At 38.7% G+C, this 25,566-nt stretch overlaps 1 protein-coding gene across 13 annotated transcripts in view; it reads left to right on the plus strand.

Annotated features, from left to right (window-relative positions):
- PARD3B (par-3 family cell polarity regulator beta) overlaps positions 1–25,566 on the plus strand; it is a 1,164,360-nt gene that overhangs the window by 523,802 nt on the left and 614,992 nt on the right. For all 13 annotated transcript variants that reach the window (XM_055573198.1, XM_055573199.1, XM_055573203.1 and 10 more), the window contains exon 4: positions 17,313–17,422. In XM_055573198.1, the coding sequence (XP_055429173.1) occupies positions 17,313–17,422 (110 nt within the window). The remainder of the gene's footprint in view (positions 1–17,312; positions 17,423–25,566) is intronic.

Raw genomic sequence — 25,566 nt, forward strand, 5'->3', positions numbered from 1 at the left:
GTGAAGACTATCAAAACACTTAGAATTGTGGCTGATGCTTGGTAAGCTCTTGATCAGGTTTAGCTTTGCTCATGGATGCATCAACATCATTTTTCTGCAAGTGTTCTTTTTCCCTTGTACCTGCTTAACTTATCCCCCCACCCCACCCTGCCAAATGACAGCACTTGCTACCTGTGGTAATGGAGGTGATGGTGAGGTAGACATCTGATCAACTCTTCCTGATAAAACATGTTAATTACTTGTGCCAGACCAAGGTGAGAAGAAACCATTTGATACGGGTAATTTCCCTATAGATATTTAATAAGAGAGCCCAGTTAGATTTCTGGATCAAAAAGTTCCCATGGAGAAGGGATAGGCTACCCATATCAATCTTCTTGGGCTTCCCTGGTGGCTCAGAGGGTAAAGAATCCACCTGCAATGAGGGAGACCTGGGTTTGATCCCTAGGTTTGGAAGATCCCCTGGAAGAGGGTATGACAACCCACTCTACTATTCTTGCCTAGAGAATCCCCATGGACAGAGGAGCCTGGCAGGCTACAGTCCATGGGGTCAAAAGAGTCAGACATGATTGAGCGACTAAGTGCTACAGAGCACATGTTCATACCATGATTGTTCATAAAGTAAATCATTTGTTTCCTGGGCAGATTTTGCATATGTCATACCACAGAAATTAGTTGTCTATTTCAAGGCTGTAGGTGAGTGTTATCACAAATGGTCATGTGGTGCTCTCTGGTTCTGGAACCATCAACAGCATGCCCTCCAGCAACCTTTGTGTCTTGTGATATTGAGTGTAGCCAAGATTTATTTATTTATTTATTCTGTTTGCCATTTGGAATGTGGAAAGTCTTCAAGAAACTGGCTTGCTGCAGGAGTGTTTAATAAATGTCATTCATTACACCAACAGAAGATGACAGACTTTTCAGATGCAGGAGAAAGATTAAATGCATTTGGTTGGAGCAGCAGCACTAAAAAGGGCTGTATCTGTGTATTGTTGCTGTTTATCTTCTCCCCAGCAGTGGAATATTGAGCTTCCACAGGCTGTGATTCAGGTATTAATGCCGAGTTTAGGTCGGGCAAGAATGTGTTCAGTCTGTGACACTTAGATAGCAAAGGCAAACTGCTCATGGCCATTCGTCAGGAGTTTCTGTGTGCCAGTGATTGCATGCTTGTGGCTCATAATCAGAGTGATTCACAGCGACCGTTAGAAGGGCTCACTGGGGCCGTGTTTCCCTTTTGGAGTGTTGTCATTGCCAAAAATGTCATTGTTTCTCCTACAGACCTGCCCATTTGACATACGCACTGTGCCCTTTTGCTAGGCTAAACAGATTGCTGCTAACATCGTGGGTGACTTTTATCTCTTGAAGGTTGTGTCTCCCACCAGTCACTTGAAGAATAAATTGGAATAAATGCTCTGTTTTCTTTTTTCTTCAGTGATACTCAGAGACAGTTGACAGAATTTGTGATAAGATGTTCTCTCAGGAAGCTTGGTTTCTAGATGCTCAACCTTTGTTTTACTATCTATACACTTGAGAATCAACAAGGAGATGTCATGTTATTGGTTTCTTGGTTTCCATGGAACTGGATCCGTGGTCTGGGTTACTGTTGAACACACGTGTAGAAACTGCAGAATGGCTCTGAATTTCATACCAACCTGGCTCTGAGATCCAAGGGTGTCTCCCATCCCTCCTCTCTCATCTCTCAACACATATATGTTTGTATCTGACCTTGTAATCAGCAGTTGATATTTCTGATACTATACAGAGAAGTACTTAATGACCTGGATAATCGTGATGGTGTGGTCAGTCATCCAAAGCCAGACATCCTGGAGTGTGAGGTCAAGTGGGTTTTAGGAAGCATTACTATGAACAAAGCTAGTGGACATGATGGAATTCCAACTGAGCTATTTATAATCCTACATTATGATGCTGTTAAAGTGTTGCACATAATATGTCAGTAAATTGGGAAAACTCAGCAGGGGCCACAGAACTGGAAAAGGTCAGTTTCCATTCCAATCCCAAATAAAGGCACTACCAAAGAATGTTCAAACTGCTGCACAGTTGCACTCATTTCACACGCTAGCAAGGTAATGCTCAAAGTCCTTCAAGCTATGCTTCAGCACTATGTGAACTGAGAACTTCCAGATGTCGTACTAACTGGGTTTAGAAAAGGCAGAGGAACAGGAGATCAAATTGTGAACATTCACTGGATCATAGAAAATGGGAATTCAAAAAAATACATACACTTCTGATTCATTGACTACACTAAAGCCTGTAAGTGTGTGGATCACATCAGTTCAGTTCAGTTCAGCCACTCAGTCATGTCCAACTCTTTGCAACCCCGCGAAGCACAGCTCGACAGGCCTCCTTGTCCATCACCAACTCCTGGATTCCACCCATAACCCATGTCCATTGAGTCAGTGATACCATCCAAACATCTCATTCTCTCTTGTCCCCTTCTCCTCCTGCCTTCAATCTTGCCCAGCATCAGGGTCTTTTTCAATGAGTCAGCTCTTTGCATCAGGTGGCCAAAGTATTGGAGTTTCAGCTTCAACATTAGTCTTACCAATGAACACCCAGGGCTGATTTCCTTTAGGATGGACTGGTTGGATCTCCTTGCAGTCCAAGGGACTCTCAAGAGTCTTCTCCAACACCACAGTTCAAAAGCATCAATTCTTTGGTGCTCAGCTTTCTTTATAATCCAACTCTCACATCCATACGTGACCACTGGAAAAACCATAGGCTTGACTAGACGGACCTTTGTTGACAAAGTAATGTCTCTGCTTTTTAAGATTCTGTCTAGGTTGGTCATAACTTTTCTTCCAAGGAGTAAGTGTCTTTTAATTTCATGGCTGTAAGCACCATCCACAGTGATTTTGGAGCCCAGAAAAATAAAGTCAGCCACTGTTTCCCCATCTATTTGCCATGAAGTGATGGAACCAAATGCCATGATCTTAGTTATCTGAATGTTGAGCTTTAAGCCAACTTTTTCACTCTCCTCTTTCACTTTCATCAAGAGGCTCTTTAGTTTTTCACTTTCTGCCATAAAGGTGGTGTCATCTGCATATCTGAGGTTATTGATATTTCTTCCAGCAATGTTGATTCCAGCTTGGGATTCATCCACCTCGGGATTTCGCATGATGTACTCTGCATATAAGTTAAATAATCACATCAAACAGTGGAAAATTCTGAAAGAGAAGGGAATACCAGACCACCTTACCTGCCTCTTGAGAAATTTGTGTGCAGTGTCAAAAAGCAACAGTTAGAACCAGTCATGGAACAATTAACTGGTTCAAAATTGGGAAAGGAGTACGTCAAGGCCGTATATTATCACCCTGCTTATTTAAATTATATGCAGAGTACATCATGCGAAATCCCGAGGTGGATGAATCCCAAGCTGGAATCAACATTGCTGGAAGAAATATCAATAACCTCAGATATGCAGATGATGATATTCTAATCGAAGAAAACAAGGAACTAAAGAGCCTCTTGATGAAGGTGAAAGAGGAGAATGAAAAAGCTGGCTTAAAACTCAACATTCTAAAAGCGAAGGTCATGGCATCTGGTCACATCACTTAATGGCAAATAGATGAGGAAAAAAATTTGAACAGTGACAGATTTTATTTTCTTGGGCTCCAAAATCACTGCAGAGACTGATTACAGCCATGTTTGCTGCTTGCAAGAAAAACTATGACAAACCTAGACAACATACTAAAAAGCAGAGAGATCACTTTGCTGACAGAGGTCCATATAGTCAAAGCCATGTTTTTTTCCAGTAGTCATGAATGGATGTGAAAGTTGGACCATAAAGAAGGCTGAGCTCTGAAGAATTGATGCTTTTGAACTGTGGTGCTGGAGAAGACTCTTGAGAGTCCCTTGGACTGCAAGGAGATCAAATCAGTCAATCCTAAGGAAATCAATCCTGAATAGTGATTGGAAGGACTCATGATGAAGCTCCAATCTTTTTGCCAACTGATGGGAAGAGCCAACTCATTAGAAAAGACCCTGATGCTGGGAAAGGTTGAGGGGAGGAGGAGAAGAGGGCAACAGAGGATCGATGGCATCACCAATTCAATGGACATGAGTTTGAGCAAACTCTGGGAGATAATGAAGGACAATGGAAGCCTGGAGTACTGTAGTCCAGGGAGTCGCAGAGTAGGAAATGACTTAGAGACAGAACAACAATTTTGGTTCCTGCTCACCTGTATCCCTGCTTGTTTTCTCAAGCTACATCTGTCCCAACTCTCTGGATTATTTACTGCATTGAACAGACATCTATGCAGTGCACACAGTGTTCTAGAGTCTGAGCATACAGTGGTAAAAAGCTATACATGTCTCTGCTCTCAGGAAGCTTCCATCCTGGCCCAGTCACTAATTATTTGTACATAAATGATAGTGTCACAGGAGAAAGAAAATTAAACAAGTTAAAGGAACTCTGAGAGGACTGCGTTTAGAGGAGAGGGAAAGGCAGAGGAGTCTTCAGAACAGAGGGATAGTTCAAAGGTTCTAGGGCACTTTGGATGTATCAGGGAAGATCCAGGGAGAAAAAGACCACATGACTGGAGTGTAGTGAGCAATGGGAAGGGGAGTCAAGTGAAAGAAAAAGCCATGTCACCTAGAGTCTTATAGGTTGTACAAGATGAAAAGAGTTGATTTTAATCTAATGGAAATTATGAAAGACGGGAACCTGAGGCAGGATAGTGCCAAAGTCTGATTTATTTTATGTCTATTTCTGCCTCTTTGAAGCTTCACTTCTAGTGCCAGAATACTAGCCCCGTCCTAGCTTCTGCCAAGCGTTTTAACATTTAGCCTTAAAAATGTTCACAAATGTGCATGTGCTCGCTTCTCATTATTATGCTGTGTCTAAAATATAGACCATCTTTGTTTGGGTATCAGAGCGTTCCTCCACTGCCTAGCATCATCTACCACCACTCATGCCCCTCTTGGCATGATTGGAGGCATTCTCTTACTGCAGCAGGCAGAGATAAGCCCACTTCGTCTCTGGGCCTGGTCCCCACCACTTCTGTTGCTCTTCTTACCTGGTCCTGTGAGTCTTCTGTCCTGTGGGCTGGGAGCTCATCCAATGTAGTGTCCTTATCTTATTCATGGAAGCTTTTTTCAGCTTGTACTTTAGTACCTTGAATGTAGTGGGAGCCAGATGGATAGATAAATGGATGGCTGGATGAATACCCACTAAAACCTTACCCACTAAGATGTCACATCTCCTGGGAAGCCCTCTCCAACCCTATTAATATAGGTCTCTTTCTTGGCTCCCAAAGCACTTTGCAGTGACTGCCTGGGTATCTTAAGTGGCATTGCCTCATGCGTTATTGTGTATAAGTCGGTCTCTTCAGAGCCCTTTGAGGGCCAAGGACTATGTCATACTCATTTTTGTTTCCCCAGGACTTAGCACAGTTCCTAGAACTTAGCAAGTTTCTATAAATGCCTGCACAATATAAATGTTAAACAGGCTATAAAGCTCCAAAAAATCATATGGACTCTAGAAGTAGATGATCAGACTGATTCCTGAGCTAGATGTGTTTCCTTTAGGAATTTGTAATCTCCCAGAGATTTCCCAGTCAGTCCAATTTAGAAGGTTTTGTTTTTTCCTTTCAAGTAATTTTGACCATGATTCAAAGAAAAAACAAAAATGGATTTTACAATGTAACCCAGCAAACACATGTGGCCTAACTGTTCTAACAGTGTAGCTTTACTATGTGTAATAGTCTAGTATTTTCTATATTGTTCTCTATACGTGGTTTAAAATGTTGATTATGACCCCTTAAATTGATTTCAAGGCTCATGAATGAGTTGTATCCTACAGAGTCAGAAAATTCTGCTTTAAAGGATCAAGAAATTCTTCTGAGGTGAATTTCAGAGAAAGCAACATAGACTTTAATGGCTCTTTGTTGAATATTTGCACAAAACTATCAGTGATCATATGGTAAACAAAGAAAAAATGCTGCCATTGACAAATACTTAGGCTGTTTACTGTAGGAGATGCCACTGCCATTTAGAATTAAATTGTTGTTGAGTGCTGAAAAGTTAGCAGAAGTAGGTCTCTTAGTGACTCAGTCCACCATATTTGTATATAACATGGTGAATGTTTTAGGTAAATTTGTTGCTTCTAAAATGAAACCAGGGGCCCACTGAAATGTAGGGAACTTATCATTTCCTCTGCCAATATGTTTATATAAATATTGCCATCGTTAAGCATGCTCAAATAGCAGAACTATTTCAGTCGTTTTATCTCTTTAAAACTAATTTAAATCTGAACCTTAAAAGACTGTTTGATACCATATGTTTGTTTTAGATAGAAAACGAAATTTATTCTAAACATAAGGGTTTATGAAATCTGTATTCTAAACATAAAGTTTTATGAAATTAGTGTATAGTCTGTGGTAGATTGCTTCATGATCACAGATTCCTCGCATCTTAGTCCATAAGACCCTTTGTAATGTGACTTTGCTACTCCTCCCTTTCAGAAGGAGAAGGTATTTCTTTACCCCTTCCTAAAATATGTTCTCATAAGCTTTGCTAAAAATCCAGCATTTTCTGGGTAATAAGTCTTTTTCTTGTGGTGTGTAAGTCTAGTCTGAAATTGATGGATTTTCTCTTCAAAGACCATTAGAAAGCTACTTTTGAAAATGCCCATGGGCAATGGGCAAAGAGTATCACGGGCTTTTCGTGAAAATGTTGGGTAGTCTTTAAGAACACAAACACCAAAGACAGTCACATATTGAAGAGATATCCATCATACATCCTGTGTATACGGAAGGAACACATTAAACAATTTAGCAATGTCACCGGTATCGCCAAACATTGTGTTTCATTTTGAGGCCCAAACACCAAATACCTCAGTGGAAGGAACCTCTGTGTGTGCACTTTTCTAATCTATATAGATAACACAACTATTGGATGACCTAGAGCAGCATAGTACAAGGACAGTTCTGACAGCATCAAATCTTTCATGGATAGTTTATAAGGGCAGTTCCTTCTTTTCGATGTCAGCCTTTTTGGAAAGCAGCACCGTGTATTGCTTTGCTTGCCCTGAGATGACCTGAAGTTGAGATTATGATCCTTCATCTCAGACTAAAGAAGGCTTGTCTCAGCAGCCATTTGACAAGTTCAAATACTGGCTGATTTAGATACTGGTCTCTTATCAGCACCTGTAAATTAATGCTTTTCATAGGTTGGAGGTCTATGTTGTAAAGTTTTGTTATCAGATTCCCTCTGATCTTGGTAGATTATGCTTTAATTTGCTATTCGTGACTTCTCATTATTTTCTATTTCATGCTATTCAGTTATAATAAATACTAGGGCTTCCCAGGTGGCTCAGTGGTAAAGAATCCACCTGCTATTTCAAGAGGTACTGGAGACACTGGTTCAATCCCTGGGGCAGAAAGATCCCCTGGAAAAGGAAATGGCAGCCCATTCCCATATTCTTGCCTGGGAAATCCAATGGACAGAGAAGCCTGGCAGTCTACAGTCCATGGGGTCGAAAAAGAGTCAGACACAACTTAGTAACTAAACAACAACAAAAACCTAATATAATACAGTATTTATTGATACCATGGGCTTGTGATATAAGCTAGATAAAACAGGTATCACCTTCAAGTTAATAAACATTTCACAGTCTGGCATAATATGGTTTATTCTTAGGGCTTATAAAAAAATAGTGATATAAACTTACTTTTTCTGTCACAGATAGTAGTCTTAGATTTTTCGGTCTTTGGCCAATTCTTTTATGTGATTGAAACCCAGTCATTCCTGTGACTCTCAAAAATACATTTGTAGAAGATACTTTAAATTCAAACCAAACTGTATTTCCCATACTTAGGATTAGCGAGCCCTCTGTGTTCAGATATCTTTTCCTTGGAGGTTAGAGCTTTAATACTATTAGCAAAAGTAGTTTGCCCCTTCTCTTGAAGAATCATAGAAACACAGTCTAGCTTTGTACCTTCGGCCTTTGAATTTTGATGCATGTTACCCAATGCCAGGAGTTACACAGAAAAGTCAATAATGGTCCGTGGATCATTGCCTCGCTATGCCACTGGGTGAATTAGTCTGCTGGTAAAATGTGCTCCAGCTTGTGTAATGGACCTATTTAGTAGGAAGACAGCAGCCATATGAAACACCTGGGTGGTCTTCAGGGTACTTTCAAGTGGATTCGATTTCAGTTGTCTAATGTGAGGTCACAAAGGTTTGGACAGCTGGGGCCAGTTCCACATGATGAGTAGAATATGACCCCTAGCTACCGGATGCATAAGGTAAAAGGTGCCCGAGGTCACTGCTGATCCTTGGGCTCCAGGAGTAACTGTGGGTCAGCAAGGGAGGTCTCAAACCACAGTCACAAATGTTGGAAATGTCTCCATGCAGGACAGGACAGAAGAGAGATTTTCCTCCGGCACTTTTATTAGACATGTTCCCTTCCAGGGGAGCCCAGTTCCTGTGTTTTCTGGATTGAGCTTCAGTTGAGTCTTGTTTAGAATTTTAAGTGCTATTAAGTAGAAACTATGCCTTCCACATCAGAGGAAGTAAGAGAGGCATCAGGTCCCTTTGCTACAACACAGCAGACAGCATTTGGGGCACATAGGCATTGGCATAAAACTATCTTTTGAATGTTCCTAAGAGATAACAGTGACTCCATAGCACCCCCACCTTTTCCAGTCCTTCCAGGAACTTTGAATGATCCAATAAAATGTAACGACCAAAGATTTCAAATATAGCTGATAAATCATATAGATGTGTGCCCAGGATGCCTAAAATTGACTTGAGGATGTTTCTCATCTATCATGAAGGACTTAGTGATTTGAATTTAGTACTTTGATGTTGCCAGTAATTATTTGCAACTGCAGCTCAGTGGCCTGAAGGCATTGCTTGATTTTTCCCTTACTCATCTTGTAAAGCAGAGAAGGCAATGGCACTCCACTCCAGTACTCTTGCCTGGAAAATCCCTTGGACGGAGGAGCCTGGTGGGCTGCAGTCCATGGGGTCGCTAAGAGTCGGACACGTCAGTCATGTCCGACTCTTGGCGACCCCACTTTCACTTTTCACTTCATGCATTGGAGAAGTAAATGGCAACCCACTCCAGTGTTCTTGCCTGGACAATCCCAGGGACTGGGGAGCCTGGTGGGCTGCCATCTATGGGGTCGCATAGAGTCAGACACGACTGAAGCAACTTAGCAGCAGCAGCAGCAGCATCTTGTAAAAAACTGGTGAAGTGGTCTTTCCGAGGTTGTTTTCAACTCAATGGGAGCCCTGGCCTAAAATCTAGGACAAAAGAAAGTTTCCATGAACACTTCCTGCAGACCAGTATAATTGCCCTAATGAACCATCCCAAATGTGCTCCCTGCTGAGGAAAACAATCCTCCCAAACCCAAACCCCCTCCACTGAACACTTATCCAAATTCACTTTATGGCTTTTATAAGGAAATTGCTAAAGAACCCATTTGGAAAATATAACTTCACTTACTTTTTTAGTCAACATATTTAATATATTTATAAGCTACAAATGTCTTTCCAAAATGTATTTTAATCAATTCTTCAGTACTTGAACAAAATGCTGTAGATTGGCTCTCTTTGGAAGCCTTAGTCTTTTTCAAATTGGATCAAATTAAAACTATCCCACCTCCCTCCTCCCTCCCCATTCCATCCCTCTGGAGGGAGGAGGGAGGAGGGTTCAGGATGGGGAACACATGTATACCTGTGGCGGATTCATTTTGATATTTGGCAAAACTAATACAGTTATGTAAAGTTTAAAAATAAAATTGAAAGTTAAAAAAAAAATAAATAAATAAAACTATCCCAGTTTAAGACCTTCCTATAGGAATGATCTTCTAACCAGATCACTCAGTCACTTTCTTCTCTAGTTGTTTGATTCATGCCTGTTTTCAGGCTGAGCAAATTTTATTAGTATCCATGCAAGGAGGCTCATCTCTAGCCTCTAAAGTCATATGCCCCACTGCCTACTATAAGTAGGAGTCATCATTTTATACCAGTTTATCAATTCATACATGCTTTGCATTTCAAAATTCTGTTTAAAAGTCAACTATCCTGAAGAACCTTTTCAAGTAAACTCAACTATTTTCCTTCTACCCTTCCCATAGGTTGCCATAAATCTTATGAAGATAGCTTAACTTCATAAATATCAAGTATGTAAGATTGTAAACTGTAGAAAACTGAAAAGTCAACTGACCAGGCAATAGATTACTTTATAAACTGCAGTAACTGACAAGAGTGTAGTTAATGTTTCAGAGCCTCTACTGAAATTATTTAGCATTGATGTTGATGTCACTTTTATGGTCATTTATCATTAATTGCACGGGTGATAACATGCTGTCTTAGTGCGAATAGTATTTGTTTTAAAGTAAATGTTGATGCTGAGGAAAAAAATGTGTTAGGTGGAAGGAAACAACCCTGACAATAGTAATTTATTTACTTACTGGGGGCACAGACCCCTTTCATGAACCAAAAAGCCCCCTGGTCTGAAACATCTTAGAATCCCAAAGATTTCTGAATTTAGAAGTTATCTTTGTTCCTCTTGCTCTGTTTGGTTCAATTCAGCAGGCGTCTAGTAAGTACCCAGCCTGCTACATGGTTGTCTAATCTGAGTTGCTTGCTATCTGAGCGCTTACAATATAATGTCACCCTACCTTCCTCTCCTCCCCATCACTTTCTCTCTTCTCATATTCCTGTTTAAGAACTTGCTTTATCCCTAACTTAAATGCCCACGTTTATATATGTTGTGTTTATTATCTGCCTCCCTCTAGCTGTTTACATGTACTGCAAGATTAAGACCTTTATGTGTTCTGTGCTGATGTAGCCAGAATGCCTAGAAGACGGCTTAGTGTATTTTAGGCATCCAGTAAAGATATGTCAGATGAATAAATTAAGAGGAGACGGGAAACATACAACTTTATACATAAGACAAAACAGTATGTGACATACCCTAAAAGGCGCAGAAGCAGAACCACATTTTGTGGGACTCTCAATGTAAAAAACTTGGGAAGGTTGCATTTAAGAAAAGGAACATACATTTTATGTACAAAAATATAAAGGACTGCTTATTTTAAATGAAGGAAAAAAATCACAACAATCTTAAAAAATTAATAAAGCTAATATACTAAAGATGTAAGATAATATGAAAAATATTTTATTAATGATATTTAATTGGCTACATGTTAATCAATGCCTAAAATAATTATTACACTTTTTCCTACAAATTTGACTGCATAATCTTTGACAATCCTTAATACATGATATTATTTTTTATATATTGAATGAAAAGATAATACAGTCCTTGCCGTAGCATGGTAATCAAAATGTTTTTTGTCTAAGTAATATTTAGCATGTATAAACATGAAGCTTCACACATATATTTTTGTAATCTGTAAAATGGCTACAGGTCTGTGTCTTACTAGCATAGGAATTTTAATTCTATGCTACATTTTCAAATATATTCCATAAAAGAGGACTTCCTATTTGTCAAGTTATCAATGAAATGGAATTATCTGATTAGTGAATTACATACGATTTTATACATAGCGTGAGAGACCTAGTGCCTAAGACATGGCATTAATTGACTTTAAATAACATGAGAAATTTGGTATTGCCATGTGGTTAATGATATGAAAAACTATAATTTGGTGTATATCCGCTGGATAAAATGTGAAAACTTCAATATGAGAAAAAGCATATACCCTCAGGAATACAGCAATGATATACTTCAAGTCAGAGGTATAAGCATCCTCAGAGAAAAGTATAATTCCCAATAAAAGTCAGTTACAAAAACCTTCACTTGTTTTTATAGAAATGTTACTCTCATCGAAGCTTTCTAAATACTAAAAATATCTTATCGTGTGTCTGCTCATTCATAACTATTGTGTCACTAGACAGTTCTGTGAATTGCTTGCATTTGTTGCATTGTGTGTTGAACAGACTTTAGGTTTTGCAATCCAAAAGGAAAGAAAAATAGTGCTGTTCATCAACTTGAACTTCTTTTTTCTTTTATGGCAATACTGGGAGTCACTTTGTTAATGGAGTGATATTTAAGGCTGAAGTATTTAGAAAATTGAAATTCTACTAAAATGTGACTTGGTTTCTCTCATGTGGTTTTTCCATCACGATATCTGAAAGCATGTCACAGCTGCTGCGTTCATCACAGGCTGGGCACAAGACCTGCTCAGGCACTGCTATAGTGAAAGTGATCTCTTTTCGGGGCTTTGCCATAAATTTCACTGCTATTCAGACATTCAGTTCAATTAACTTGCTCAGTTGTGTCCAACTCTTTGCAATCCCATGGACTGCGGCATGCCAGTCTTCCCTGTTCTTCACCAACTCCTGGAGCTTGCTCAACTTGTCCATCCAGTCAGTGATGCCATCCAGCCATCTCATCCCCTGTTGTTCCCTTCTCCCGCCTTCAGTCTTTCCCAGCATAATGGTCTTTTTCAGTGACTCAGCTCTTCACATCAGGTGGCTAAAGTATTGGAGTTTCAGCTTCAGCATTAGTCCTTCCAATGAATATTCAGGACTTATTTCCTTTAGGGTTGACTGGTTGGATCTCCTTGCAGTCCAAGGGACTCTCAAGAGTCTTATCTAACACCACAGTTCTAAAGCATCGATTCTTTGGCACTCAGATTTCTTTATAGTCCAACTCTCTCATCCATACATGACTACTGGAAAAGCCATGGCTTTGACTACATGGACCTTTGATGGAAAAGTAATGGCTCTACTTTTAATGTGCTGTCTAGGTTGGTCATAGCTTTTCTTCCAAGGAGCCAAGTGTCTTCTAATTTCATGGCTGCAATCACCATTTGCAGTGATTTTGGAGCCTCACAAAATAGTCTCGCACTATTTCCATTTCCCCATCTATTTTCCATGAAGTGATGGGTCCAGATGCCATGATCTTAGTTTTCTAAATGCTAAGTTTTAAGCCAACTTTTCATTCTCCTCTTTCACTTTCATCAAGAGGCTCTTTAGTTCTTCTTCGCTTTCTGCCATAAGAGTGGTGTCGTCTGCATATCTGAGGTTATTGATATTTCTCCCAGCAATCTTGATTCCAGCTTGTGCTTCATCCAGACCAGCATTTCTCATGATGTACTCTGAATATAAGTTAAATAAGCAAAGTGACAGTATACAGTCTTGGCATACTCCTTTCCCAGTTTGGAACCAGTCTATTGTTCTATGTCCAGTTCTAACTGTTGCTTCTTGACCTGCATACAGATTTCTCAGGAGGCCCGTAAGGGGGTCTGGTACTTCCATTTCCTCAAGAATTTTCCACAGTTTGTTGTCATCCACATAGTCAAAGGCTTTGGCGTAGTCAATAAAACAGAAGTAGATGTTTTTCTGAAACTCTCTTGCTTTTTCTGTGATCCAACAGATGTTGGCAATTTGATCTCTGGATCCTCTCCCTTTTCTAAATCCAGTTTGAACATCTGGAAGTTCATGGATCACGTATTGTTGAAGTCTGGCTTGGAGAATTTTGAGCATTACTTTGCTAGCATGTGAGATGAGTGCAATTGTGCAGTAGTTTGAACATTCTTTGATATTGCCTTTCTTTGGGATTGGAATGAAAACCCACATTTCCAGTCCTGTGGCCACTGCTGAGTTTTCCAAATTTGCTGGCATATTGAGTGCAGCACTTTCACAGTATCATCTTTTACACCTCAACTGGAATTCTATCACCTCCACTAGCTTTGTTCATAATGATTCTTCCTAAGGCCCACTTGACTTTGATTCCAGGATGTCTCTAGGTGAGTGATATCACCATCCTGGTTATCTGGGTCATGAAGATCTTTTTTGTACAGTTCTTCTGTACATTCTTGCTACCTTTTCTTAATAGCTTCTGCTTCTGTTAGGTACATACCATTTCTATTCTTTATTGTGCCCATCTTTGCATGAAATTTTCCCTTGGTATCTCTAATTTTCTTGAAGAGATCTCTAGTCTTTCCCATTCTATTGTTTTCCTCTATTTCTTTGCATTGATCCCTGAGGAAGGGTTTCTTATCTCTCCTTGCTATTCTTGGGAACTCTGCATTCAGATGGGTATATCTTTCCTGTTCTCCTTTGCCTTTACCTTCTCTCCTTTTCTCAGCTATTTGTAAGGCCTCCTTAGAAAACCATTTTGCCTTCTTGCATTTCTTTTTCTTTGGGATGGTCTTGATCTCTGCCTCCTGTACAGTGTCACAAACCTTCTTCCATAGTTCTTCACGGACTTTATCAGATTCTAATTCCTTGAATCTATTTGTCACTTCCACTGTATAATTGTAATGGATTTGATTTAGGTCATACCTGAATGGTCTAGTGGTTTTCTCTACTTTCTTCAATTTAAGTCTGAATTATGCCATAAGGAGTTCAAGATCTGAGCCACAGTAAGCTCTTGGTCTTGCTTTTGCTAACTGTATAGAGCTTCTCCATCTTTGGCTGCTAAGAATATAATCAGTCTGATTTTTGTATTGCCCATCTGGTGATGTCCATGTGTAGAATCTTCTCTTGTGTTGTTGGAAGAGGGTGTTTGCTGTGACCAGTGAGCTCTCTTGTCAAAACTCTGTTACCCTTTGCCCTGCTTCATTTTGTACTTCAAGGCCAAATTTACCTGTTACTCCAGGTATCCCTAGTCCCCTGTAATGAAAAGGACATCTCTTTTGGGTGTCAGTTCTAGTGGGTCTTGTAGGTTTTCAACTTCAGCTTCTTCAGCATTACTGGTTGGGGCATAGACTTGGATTATTGTGATATTGATTGGTTTGCCTTGGAAACGAACAGAGATCATTGTGTCGTTTTTGAGGTTGCACCCAAGAACTGCATTTCGGACCCTTTTTGTTGACTATGAGGGCTACTCCATTTCTTCTAATGGATTCTTGCCCACAGTAGTAGATATAATGGTCATCTGAGTTAAATTTGCCCATTCCAGTCCATTGTAGTTCACTGATTCCCTAAATGTCCATGTTCACTCTGGCCAATTCCTGTTTGACCACTTCCAATTTCCCTGATTCATGGGGCTAACATTCTGGGTTCCTATGCAATACTGTTTGTTTTGGCATTGGAATTTACTTCCATTACCAATCACATCAACAAATGGGCGTTGTTTTTTCTTTTATTCTGTCTCTTCATTCTTTCTGGAGTATTTGTCCACTCTTATCCAGTAGCATATTGGGCACTTACCGGCCTGGGGAGTTCATCTTTCAGTGTCCTATCTTTTTGCGTTTTCATACTGTTGATGAGGTTCTCAAGGCAAGAATACCTAAGTAGTGGTTTGCCATTCCCTTCTCCAGTGGACCACATTTTGTCAGAACTCTCCACTATGACCCATCCATCTTCGGTGGCCCTACACAGCATGGCTCATATTTTCATCGAGTTAGACAAGGCTGTGGTCCATGTGATCAGTTTGATAGCATTATGAATTTCTTTTTTTTAAATGGTTCTCCAGATTTCAGTTCAGGGGAGTTTGTTAGGCATCAGTTGAAAAGCCCTATCTCATGCCCATAAACACACATACACAATCTGGTTGCCTCCAAAAACAAATAATGTGCCACTTTCACTATTTTTTAAATCTAATTTTATTTTTTGTTTGTACCAAATGGCTTGGGGGCTCTTAGTTCCCTTACCAAGGATTGAACCCATGCCCTCTGTCGTCTAAGCATGAAGTCCTAACCACTGAACCAACAAGGAATTCCCACTAATCTTTTTTTTTTTTTTTTTGATCTATTTGTATGGTTAATAGGAAAAGAATGCTTAGATCATTTATTAGAGAGACCGTGCCCTCTGTGACATATGTTGGTGGGCCTTGACTCATGGTGTCAGCAACTTGCTGTGTGATATGGGTTGCTATTTGCCTTTTAGTCACTCAGTTCCCAGCATCCTTTCCTTTTTTCTGTATTTTCCTATCCACATGTTCCTATCTGCTGACCTTTTTTGATGAAAAGAATTGCTACTGCACTGAAGAGACACCGCTCTTCTTACTTCCACGCACTCACCCACATGGAGGTGTGACCCTGCAATGGAAAAATGTCAAGTGAATAAAACTGGAGCAGAAATCAAATCCAAAAGACTTAGGAACTTAATTTCTCTGGACTTCAATTTCCTTATAATATATAATGTAGTAAAGTATACCTATTAATAAAAAATAAATAATGGAACATGAACTTGGACTTTATTATACCTTTTGGCATAGTGTTTCATCCTCAGTAGCACATTGATTTCTTATTATAAAATAAGTTTTTTTAAAAAAAGCAAATTATAATTGAATAAGGGTGAAAGGTGTTAGAAATTCTATGCTTTGTACACAGAATAAGGATGATATAGCACATAGAAAAATCAGATCTGTAAATAACTTCAAAATGGATTGACTTTTTGTAACTGTACCATATAGAATGAAGTATGAAAAATGTTATTTTAAACTGTGATAGCTTGAATTACTTTCAGAGTATTGATAAACAGAGAATTGCATTTCTACTATTTTTTCCCTAGAGGCACACAAATATAAAGTTAATTTTTATAAGAGCAATTTTTAAGTCACAGATTTTTGGAGAGTTTCCTGTATAGTGGTCAATTGTGTATGAAAGAAATTATTTTTAGCCTAATTGCAGGCAGAGTAGTTAGCCCACTCACTCTGTTATGGTTGAATTTCATTTGAACTTTCTAATAGTATGATTTGTTTTCAGAATTTAATAACTGACTCAAATATTTAATAGTGGAAGCTTTCATTAAATTTAAAAGAAATCAGGATATATTTTTAGAAGAGCTAACTTATTTTCCTTATCAGTTTTATCTACTTTAGAAGAAAAGAAAGAGAATGAAGCCCATCTCTTTGTGAACTTAAATAGACATTAATGCTATAACCCCAGCAAATAATTTATTTCAGTATATATCATCATTCAGAAGAGTTGGGAAGCACCAAATGGCAGTAATAACTATACTTCCAGCTCTCCTGAGTAGCAAATTGCACTGACTCTGTGAAACTCTTCACTTGTCTGCTGGATAATCATTCTTTTTAAGACTCAAATATATTTTCGAGACCAGTTTTCAATTGCACATTGTCTACTTTTGCATTGCCTAACCGTTTTCTGTTGAGTACAATGACTTATTTTGAAATGCGAGTGGGGAAAGCTAAGAGTTGAAAGATTTTGTTTCCATGTGTCATCCTAGAAATAGATGACAAAAAGATCATTAAGTGGATTAATTTACAGGCATCCTTAGAATAGAATGTTTTTACATTAAAGCCTGTTATAAGCCTTTTAAATAAATTGCATTGGACCATACTTTCCGCTCCTCCCACCCCAGGGGTCTCTTGACCTTTCCCCTCTTATTTTGTCCTATAGGCACTCCACTGCTGGTGAGGAGAAGCAGCGACCCAGCGCCAAGCCCACCTGCTGATGCCCAGTCAAGCGCTTCACACCCTGGTGGGCAGAGTCTGAAACCTGTGATTCCAGTAGGTATCCTGTTGTTTGCATATCTAGTAAAAGATCAAAGCGCCTTACACATAAACTAACTGGGACATTACAGTCTTAAGTAAGTGGATAATTAGAGACCTTTTGATAGGATATGTGATATTACTTATAAGATTAATAATAACTAATATGAGCTATTGCTAGGATACAGTTATAGTGAGAGCTATTATTTATAGAGCACCAGTTGTGTGCCTAGGACTGTTTAAAGGGCTTTACATTGTCATCTACACTTCCACCTCAAAGTACCAACTTGCCTTTGTCTCCATTTTACTGATGATGTAATTGAAGCGGAAGGAGGTCTAATGATTTATCAAAGGTCACAGCTAGTAAGTGGCCAAGTCAAGACTTTAACCCAGGTGGTGGGCTGCAGAACCTGTGCTCTTAACTAGCGCACTGTACAGTTGGATCCCTCATCCTCTCGCTTCACGATGCTCCAAGAGATAGATTACCTGTTTGTGGTATGTTCATGCAATGCTGTGTGAAGTCATATAATGGTGAATGGTTTCACACTATTGGTATCATAGACATGTGGTACCACTACCCAGTTTCTACATCTCAACATTCAAATGAAGGCAAAGTGAAATTAGATACCAACCTGCTTACACCTAATAAAGCTTACAACTGCTTTACTTCTAACTGAGAACTGAAGAGGAGAATAGTTTACTAAGAGACCATGTCCTCTTTCCATATGAAACTGTGGGATTTTTCTGCTAAATCCCAATCTTCTTTGAAGAGTTATAATTGTGTTTCATCCTCTGAAATAGCCTAAGAGTTAGGTTTTCGATGACAGCTGTATATCATTGCAATAGGTGATCTTCCATAATGGCACCCTATTTTAAAAATTTTCTGAAAGTGAATCTCTTCTCCACTTTAAGTCTCACTGTGTATGATGCCTTCAGAAAAAAAGGCAATGTTCTTGGTATATAGAGATGCTGAATGAACTAAATGGATTCTCCCAGGGTGATATAAAATATTCTTAGTAAGAAACTGTTAACGTGTAGGATGGCTTCCCTGGTGGCTCAATGGGAAAGAATCCACCTGCCAATGCAGGAGATATGGGTTTGATCCCTGGGTTGGGAAGATCCCCTGGAGAAGAAAATGGCAACCCACTCCAGTATTCTTGCCTGGGGAGTGTTATGGAGAGAGAAGCCTGGTGTTCATGGGGTTGGAGAGTCAGACTTGACTTAGCAACTAAAAAGCAATAATATGTATGAAGTAGGGGTCACCATACTAACTCATGGGGTAATTAAATAGGTTTACAGCAGTATTTTGCATGTTTCTTTTTGTAAGCCTGGAAGTGTCCTGAAAGTATTTTAGATGTAATATTTTCTCACTTTCCATCCTTATAAGGAAACATATTTAGTAGAACATTATTTTAATAAAAATCAGGTGTATATGTTCTGCTCTAATGATGAGTATAAACAGAACCAGTATGTGGTGTGGCATTTGTATGTGTGTTTAATGCCCACTGATTGAGCCCACGTTAAACTTAAATATATTGGATTGGAGGAAGAGAAGAACCATAAAAATGAGAGAATTACATAAAAGGGAAAAACTATAATTTATTGCTTATTTTTATGATGTTAATATACTCCCAAACCAAAGTGTGATCTGTGTTACCATGATTTACATGCAGAAACCCCACCAATATTAGATCCATGTTTCTATCACTTAGGCTCTGTGCTGAGATCAACTGAAAATACAACAATAAAGCTTTCCCTAGACAAAGTGAGGGCTACTGTCTTTCTGCTACATTCTATATCAACAAAATATGATACCACTATATTCCAAGCTGGGGTAATCGGAGAGGACTATTCAGGACCAGTTTCCTTTACGATTGACTGGTCTGATTTCCTTGCTGTGCAAGGGGCTCTCAAGAGTCTTCTTCAACATCACAGTTCAAAAGTATCAATGCTTCAGCGCGGTTTTCTTTATTGTCCAGCTCTCACATCCATACACGACTGCTGGAAAAACCATAGCTTTGACTAGACGGACCTTTGTTGGCAAAGTAATGTCTCTGCTTTTGAATATGCTGTCTAGGTTTGTCATAGCTTTTCTTCCAAGGAGCAAGTGTCTTTTAATTTCAAGGCTGTAGTCACCATCTGCAGTGATCTTGGAACCCAAGAAAATAAAGTCAATAGGTGTCTAAATGAAGACATTTAAGTGTGTTTATTTTTACCAAGAAGAAAAATGCATTTGTATGTGTGAAAGTGCACATACACGTGTATTATAGCTATCTCCCTTTATCTCTGTACATCCTAACTCACATGCTATTTACACCTGCTTGTCCAGTATCATAACCACTGGCCACATGTGGATATTGAGCACTAGAAATGTATTTCAAGTGTGACATACACACTGGATGTCAAAGATTGAAATATGAAAAAAGTAATATAAAAAATCTTATTGATAATTTTTTATTGACTCCACATCAAAATGGTACTAGGTTTGGTAAATTCGGTTGAATAAAGTATATTTCAATTGTTTTCACCTGTTTCTTTGTACTTTAAAAAAAAGACACAGCTACTGAAAAATTAAAAATTACGGCTGTAGTTCACATTGTATTCCTATTGGACAGAGCAGCTCAGACCTAAGTAAAATTGGATATAGCACTAATGAAATGGTTTGAGACCCTTGAGAGAAAGTTCTTTGAGTTGCACATCATCTCTGGGGTAACAGTATGATTAGGTTTGCCTGGGGCAGTCTGAGTTCATGTGGCATATTTATTAATAGCGTCCCTGCTAACTCTCAGAGGTGTCCATGTATGGATGATAAATTATGTGGCACCCTACACATAGCCCTGTAGTCACTTGTAGTGTTTGCTCCGTGATCAGAGGAGCAGTCTTCCAAGGAAACCATGGGAACATAACAACCACAGCTCTTACGCGGGAGCACACTGCCCAGAAGGTTTTGTGTGTCTCAGACCTAACCTCAGGCGGTACAGAATTGGAGACTACAGATTCACCATCTCTCAGACTCTGTAATTCTATCTGATGCTTCCTCTACCACTTCAGCTGCACTATAGTTGATTTCTGTGGTTTGATAAGGGATGATGAAAATGGGGAGCATGTGATAATGTACCCATGTAGCCACTGATATGAAAAATAATTGCTTAAAAAGCTCCATTCTATTGCATTTCATTTCAATATCCAAGAAGAAAAGCAACTACAACAAAATTCCCACTCTTAAACAGTGTTCATATGTAAGTAATTCACAGATGGCAGAGCCCCAAGTGGGTTGTATTCAGTCATTCCCAAGAAATGAAACTTACTTAAAACCCACAGCATAAGAAGCTGTAAGAATGAATATTTGACACATTTGATTATGTTGAAATATTGCCTCTAAAACCACAGTTGATGATTGTTATTTTTAGTTGTACTTCATTAGACTTGCTCTAGAAGGGAGATTTTTCTTTGATGTCCAGAGATATGTTTTTTGAAATGCTGGAAAAGTCACACTTGTTTTCTGGCTGGTGAAGTTATTACAGATTGGTTATTTAAGATGTATAGCTTCAAACAAGTTGGAGGTTTTAAAAGGGTTTAAAGTAGAAAAATCAGATCGCAAATTTCTAATTCTGTGAATATTACAAAGCCACTAAACCTCAGTATTTGTCTCTAAGAGTACCATCAGATAAATTTGTTTCCTTCCTTCCTCTTTTCATAAACCTATCCAGTTAATCAGAATAGCATGATTATTAATGTGCAAATATTATATGACTATCTTTCAAGGAATAGAAAATTCAATTTGACTGACTGCTTGTGAATCAAAGAAAGAGAATCCTGGTAAGAACCTCGTTATGGCCCTCTTACCTTCCTTGCCTTGATTGTAACCTGGTGTTCTTGGCTCAAGGGCATGCCATAAAGCCAGGTTCTTGAAATTGATGTTCCTGAATTTGCGGATGGAAGAGAACTCTAAAACAGATGTGATTTTCCCCCTTAATATCCGGTTAACTACCATGGTTGTTTTGTGTTTTAATGACTGTTTATGGTTTCACATTTAACCCTAGGGCAAAATGATCCTGCAGGGTGAGTAAATTAAAAAGTGGATTCCTGAAAACGATAATGCTGTGGTTGTTCTCTTTGTTTGTTCTAAAACTATTACTTGTCTTGATTCACCAAAATCAATTAAGAAAATACTGGTCTGTTTTTTAGGCTATATCTAAAATATATGCATTTTATTTCAAAAAATAACATGGTCATCTTTGAAGTTGTTAAATTGAAAGTCCATAGATGGGTTACAGAGGACCTGTTAAGTCCCTGAAGTTTTACTCATGGCATAGTGTGTGTGTGTCTGTGTGTGCATGTGTGTTTATGTGTGTGTATGTGTGTCCTGTGGAGAGGGCAATGGCACCCCACTCCAGTACTCTCACCTGGAAAATCCCATGGACGGAGGAGCCTGGTGGGCTGCAGTCCATGGGGTCACTAAGAGTCGGACACGACTGAGCGACTTCCCTTTCACTTTTCACTTTGATGCATTGGAGAAGGAAATGGCAACCCACTCCAGTGTTCTTGCCTGGAGAGTCCCAGGGACGGGGGAGCCTGGTGGACTGCCGTCTATGGGGTCGCACAGAGTCGGACACAACTGAAGCGACTTAGCAGCAGCAGCAGCAGCAGCAGCAGCAGCATGTGTGTCCTGAAGGTGCTTTATCACTCTTATCAGATGTTACAAAGAATACAAAAGACCAAGAACCGCTTGTTTTCAGGTTAGGATGAAATAATGTAGGGAAGTCACTAATTCTGAGAGTATGATGAAGGATAAAGAAGTAAAGCGGAAATTACTGCTGTCCTCCAAATGTGTATTAAATAATTAAGGTTATTTCATCATATTATTGGGCTTCCCTCATGGCTCAGTCGGTAAGGAATCCACCTGCAATGCGGGAGACCTGGGTTCGATCCCTGGGTTGGGAAGATTCCCTGGAGGAGGGCATGGCAACCTACTCCAGTATTCTTGTCTGGAGAATCCCCATGAACAGAGGAGCCTAGTGGGCTACAGTCCATGGGGTCACAAAAAGTCGAAAATGTGTATTAAATAATTGAGGTCATTTCATATATTATTACCTTTCCTCTCGAGCATATATATATTAATATATAAATCCAAGATGTGCAGATAAATGGGAGTTTTTGAATTGTCTCATTAAGAGGTCAAAAATAGCTCCTAAGTCAGTAGCAACACAATTCATAGCAACAGTAAGATTGAGGGTAAGGGGAGCCAATTCCTTTGGGAAGACACCCTGAAGAAAAGTGTTTCCAGTGGTCCTGCTTTCTCAATAGGATTGAGAAGGGAAAATGTAATATCAGTTCTTCGGAGGTTTTGGTACTTCATCAGCAAAGATAATGACAGGTAGCTTTCAGTGAGAGAAAATCTTTCCAGTGAGTAGAAGCACTGTCTTTGTGTCTTGCATGTATATATATATATATTGGTTAGAAAATTTTCCCTTGGATGTTACATACATTGAAGTTATTATAGCCGATGTTGCTCTTAGATTAAACATTTTCAAATCCATGAAAGGAATTAATGAAATATTACAGAGAAAGTTAAATAGCTTAGCTTTTAGGATTAAAATCATCAAATTGTCACTGACATGTCAGAGGACGTTTGGTTGTGGGTTGCTGACTGTCGACACCCATCATAGAAACAACGAAAATTCTGAATGTCCAAATCATATTTTTCTATCCATTAGATATGTAATTAAGTAGCCATAGAAACAAGGGAACAAAATAATTATTGTAGACGCTGATGTAAATTAGAAAGAAAACTCTAGCCATTGTCTTCCAAGGAGGAGAGATGGATACTGAAGAGTGAAAGGCAGGGAGAAATAGCGTGTAATATATAATCATATTATTTAGAGATACTGAAGCCTACAAAAGGTTTTCCTTTTTTTTTTCTTCTCCTGACACAGTGATTTAATAATAGTCCTGGTGTTTGTAACTCCAGCTGTTCACGCTGTGTGCTGATAAGACCAGAGCTTGGAGACACATTTCAACGATGGTTTTCATATGGCTTTGTTTTTAAGAGATAAAACTGCCATCCAATATTTCATGGGGCCAAATGTTTACTTAGTTTGGCAAGTTTAGGCAGCTTAGTTTCTGAAACAGTTATGTTTGTAAGACTCAAGTTCAGGTGGGGGAAATCTAGAAGCCCAATTTATTCTGCAAAAGAGTTTTTCATCAAACCTTTCAGGAATAGATGAAACAGATTTAGATTGCATTAATGTCTATGCCATGACTAATGAAGGAACCTGGGGATTGTGCCCCCTGTTTAGGAGGTGCTCCCCCATCATTCTTTTTGAATCTAGTCCAGAACTAGTCCAGAAAATCTAAAAGAAGTATCCCTATTCAGAGTTCAGTCTCAGAAATTAAAGAGGTAACGTTGACATGGCGTCTCTTGCTGTTTAAGTTGATCTGCACATAATGAAAATTGAATGGGTTTGCTTTTATGTCAACATAAATTGATTAATCCCTTAGATGTCCATGACCTCTGCCATGTGCCATCCAGAAAGCATAAGGCATGGTCCCTGTCCTCAGGAAACTTACAACCTCATTGTGAAGACCAGAGCTAAAGCAATTAATCCTAGCAATCTGCCTGCAAGTATCAAATCATTAAGTCATACATTTTTAACCAATAAAACCAGTGTCCTTTGCCTTTGGTCTATACTCCTCTCAGCCTCTCAAGGGAATTACCATGAGTACTATCTCTGTTAGCTCTTATGTCACTCAAATATAACTGCTTGTTTACATGTCTGTTACAAGACGAGGCTCCTTAGAGGCATGAGCTGATGTATTCATTTTTGTATGAAAGCCCCCAGGCACAGTGCCTGACACATTAATATGATTTAGATGATTAAAACTTTTACTTCCAAGAAGGGCAAAATGAATTCCATTCAGCAGCTTTTAACTATTTTGTAAAGATGTTTGTATTTGTGTGTATGTGTTTACATAGGTATGTATATACACAAACATATGTGTAAATGAATTAGAATGTGAAAATTATGAAATTACTATATAGCATACTGTTTTGCTCTCTGCATAGCTTAGGTTAGGATTTTCTGCTTTAGGACAGTGTGTTAACCTATGTTTTCCAGTGTTGTCAAGGGGAGAGAGATGTTTAAACACAAGTTCTCCTCTTGGAATTTAAAATGTGGTTGGGTGGCTAAAGTCAGCAATTTCAAGTGAGATCCAATTTATCTTCCTACCATTCTAGCAATGACTCCATCAGAGAAATTGAATTCTGAAAAAGAATAGAATTTAAAGGAAAGAACAAACCTTGATAATTCTAGAGGTGAATGTTTATAAAGCCTGATTTTCTTACTGTCTATGAAATGTGAACAAAGAAAATAATTTAGTATGCAATCAATGAAGTCACTTATCTGAGTTCTACCTTTTTGTCAATAAAACTATGTGTTCTATAATCAAAAAGTTAGTAATCTCTGTAGTTATAGCTTTTTAATTTTCTAATAATTGTTCAAAGAGTTTACAAAATCCTTGAATAGACTAGAAATGTCTGGACAAGATAGCGCTCTTATACCCATCACATTTAAAGAGTTCCCCTTCTAAATTTTTCTCATACTGCATCTTCAAGAAGTTCTTCTAATTTCAAGTGATTTGGAAGAAAATAAAAACCACAATCTTGATATATGAATTAGTTCAAGAGCATGACAACATTTATAAGGTGTTTCATAGCAAAAATCTCATCAACATCTCATGTGAACAGCATGACCGTGTTTGAAATTTAGTAAAGATGATGTTTAAGGTAGCTTTATTCCAAAGGTCAAGATTGTGTCCTGACTGCATCAATAACTCCTAATCCTGGGAAAATTATTTAAATCATGAATGACTTCCACAGAAATTTTGTATTATTGAAAAGAAATAATAAATAAAAATCCTATATGAACTACTGTTAAGGACTCAGACACCCAAACTAGCATCTGCACAGTTCCAGATATAAATTATTACCTTGATTGGTATGAATTCATCTTTAAATTTCCTTTTCATGTCTCAGTATTCGTAAGTGCTCATAGAATGAGGCTGTATTTCTGTGTAAAACACCAAGCTTTATTTTTATTTCTCAAGGTAATAATATCTATGTCTATATCTGTATCTATCTATCTATCTATATATATATATAA

This window comes from Bubalus kerabau, chromosome 3 (assembly GCF_029407905.1).
Source record: "Bubalus kerabau isolate K-KA32 ecotype Philippines breed swamp buffalo chromosome 3, PCC_UOA_SB_1v2, whole genome shotgun sequence".
Classification (NCBI taxonomy): Eukaryota; Metazoa; Chordata; class Mammalia; order Artiodactyla; family Bovidae; genus Bubalus; species Bubalus kerabau.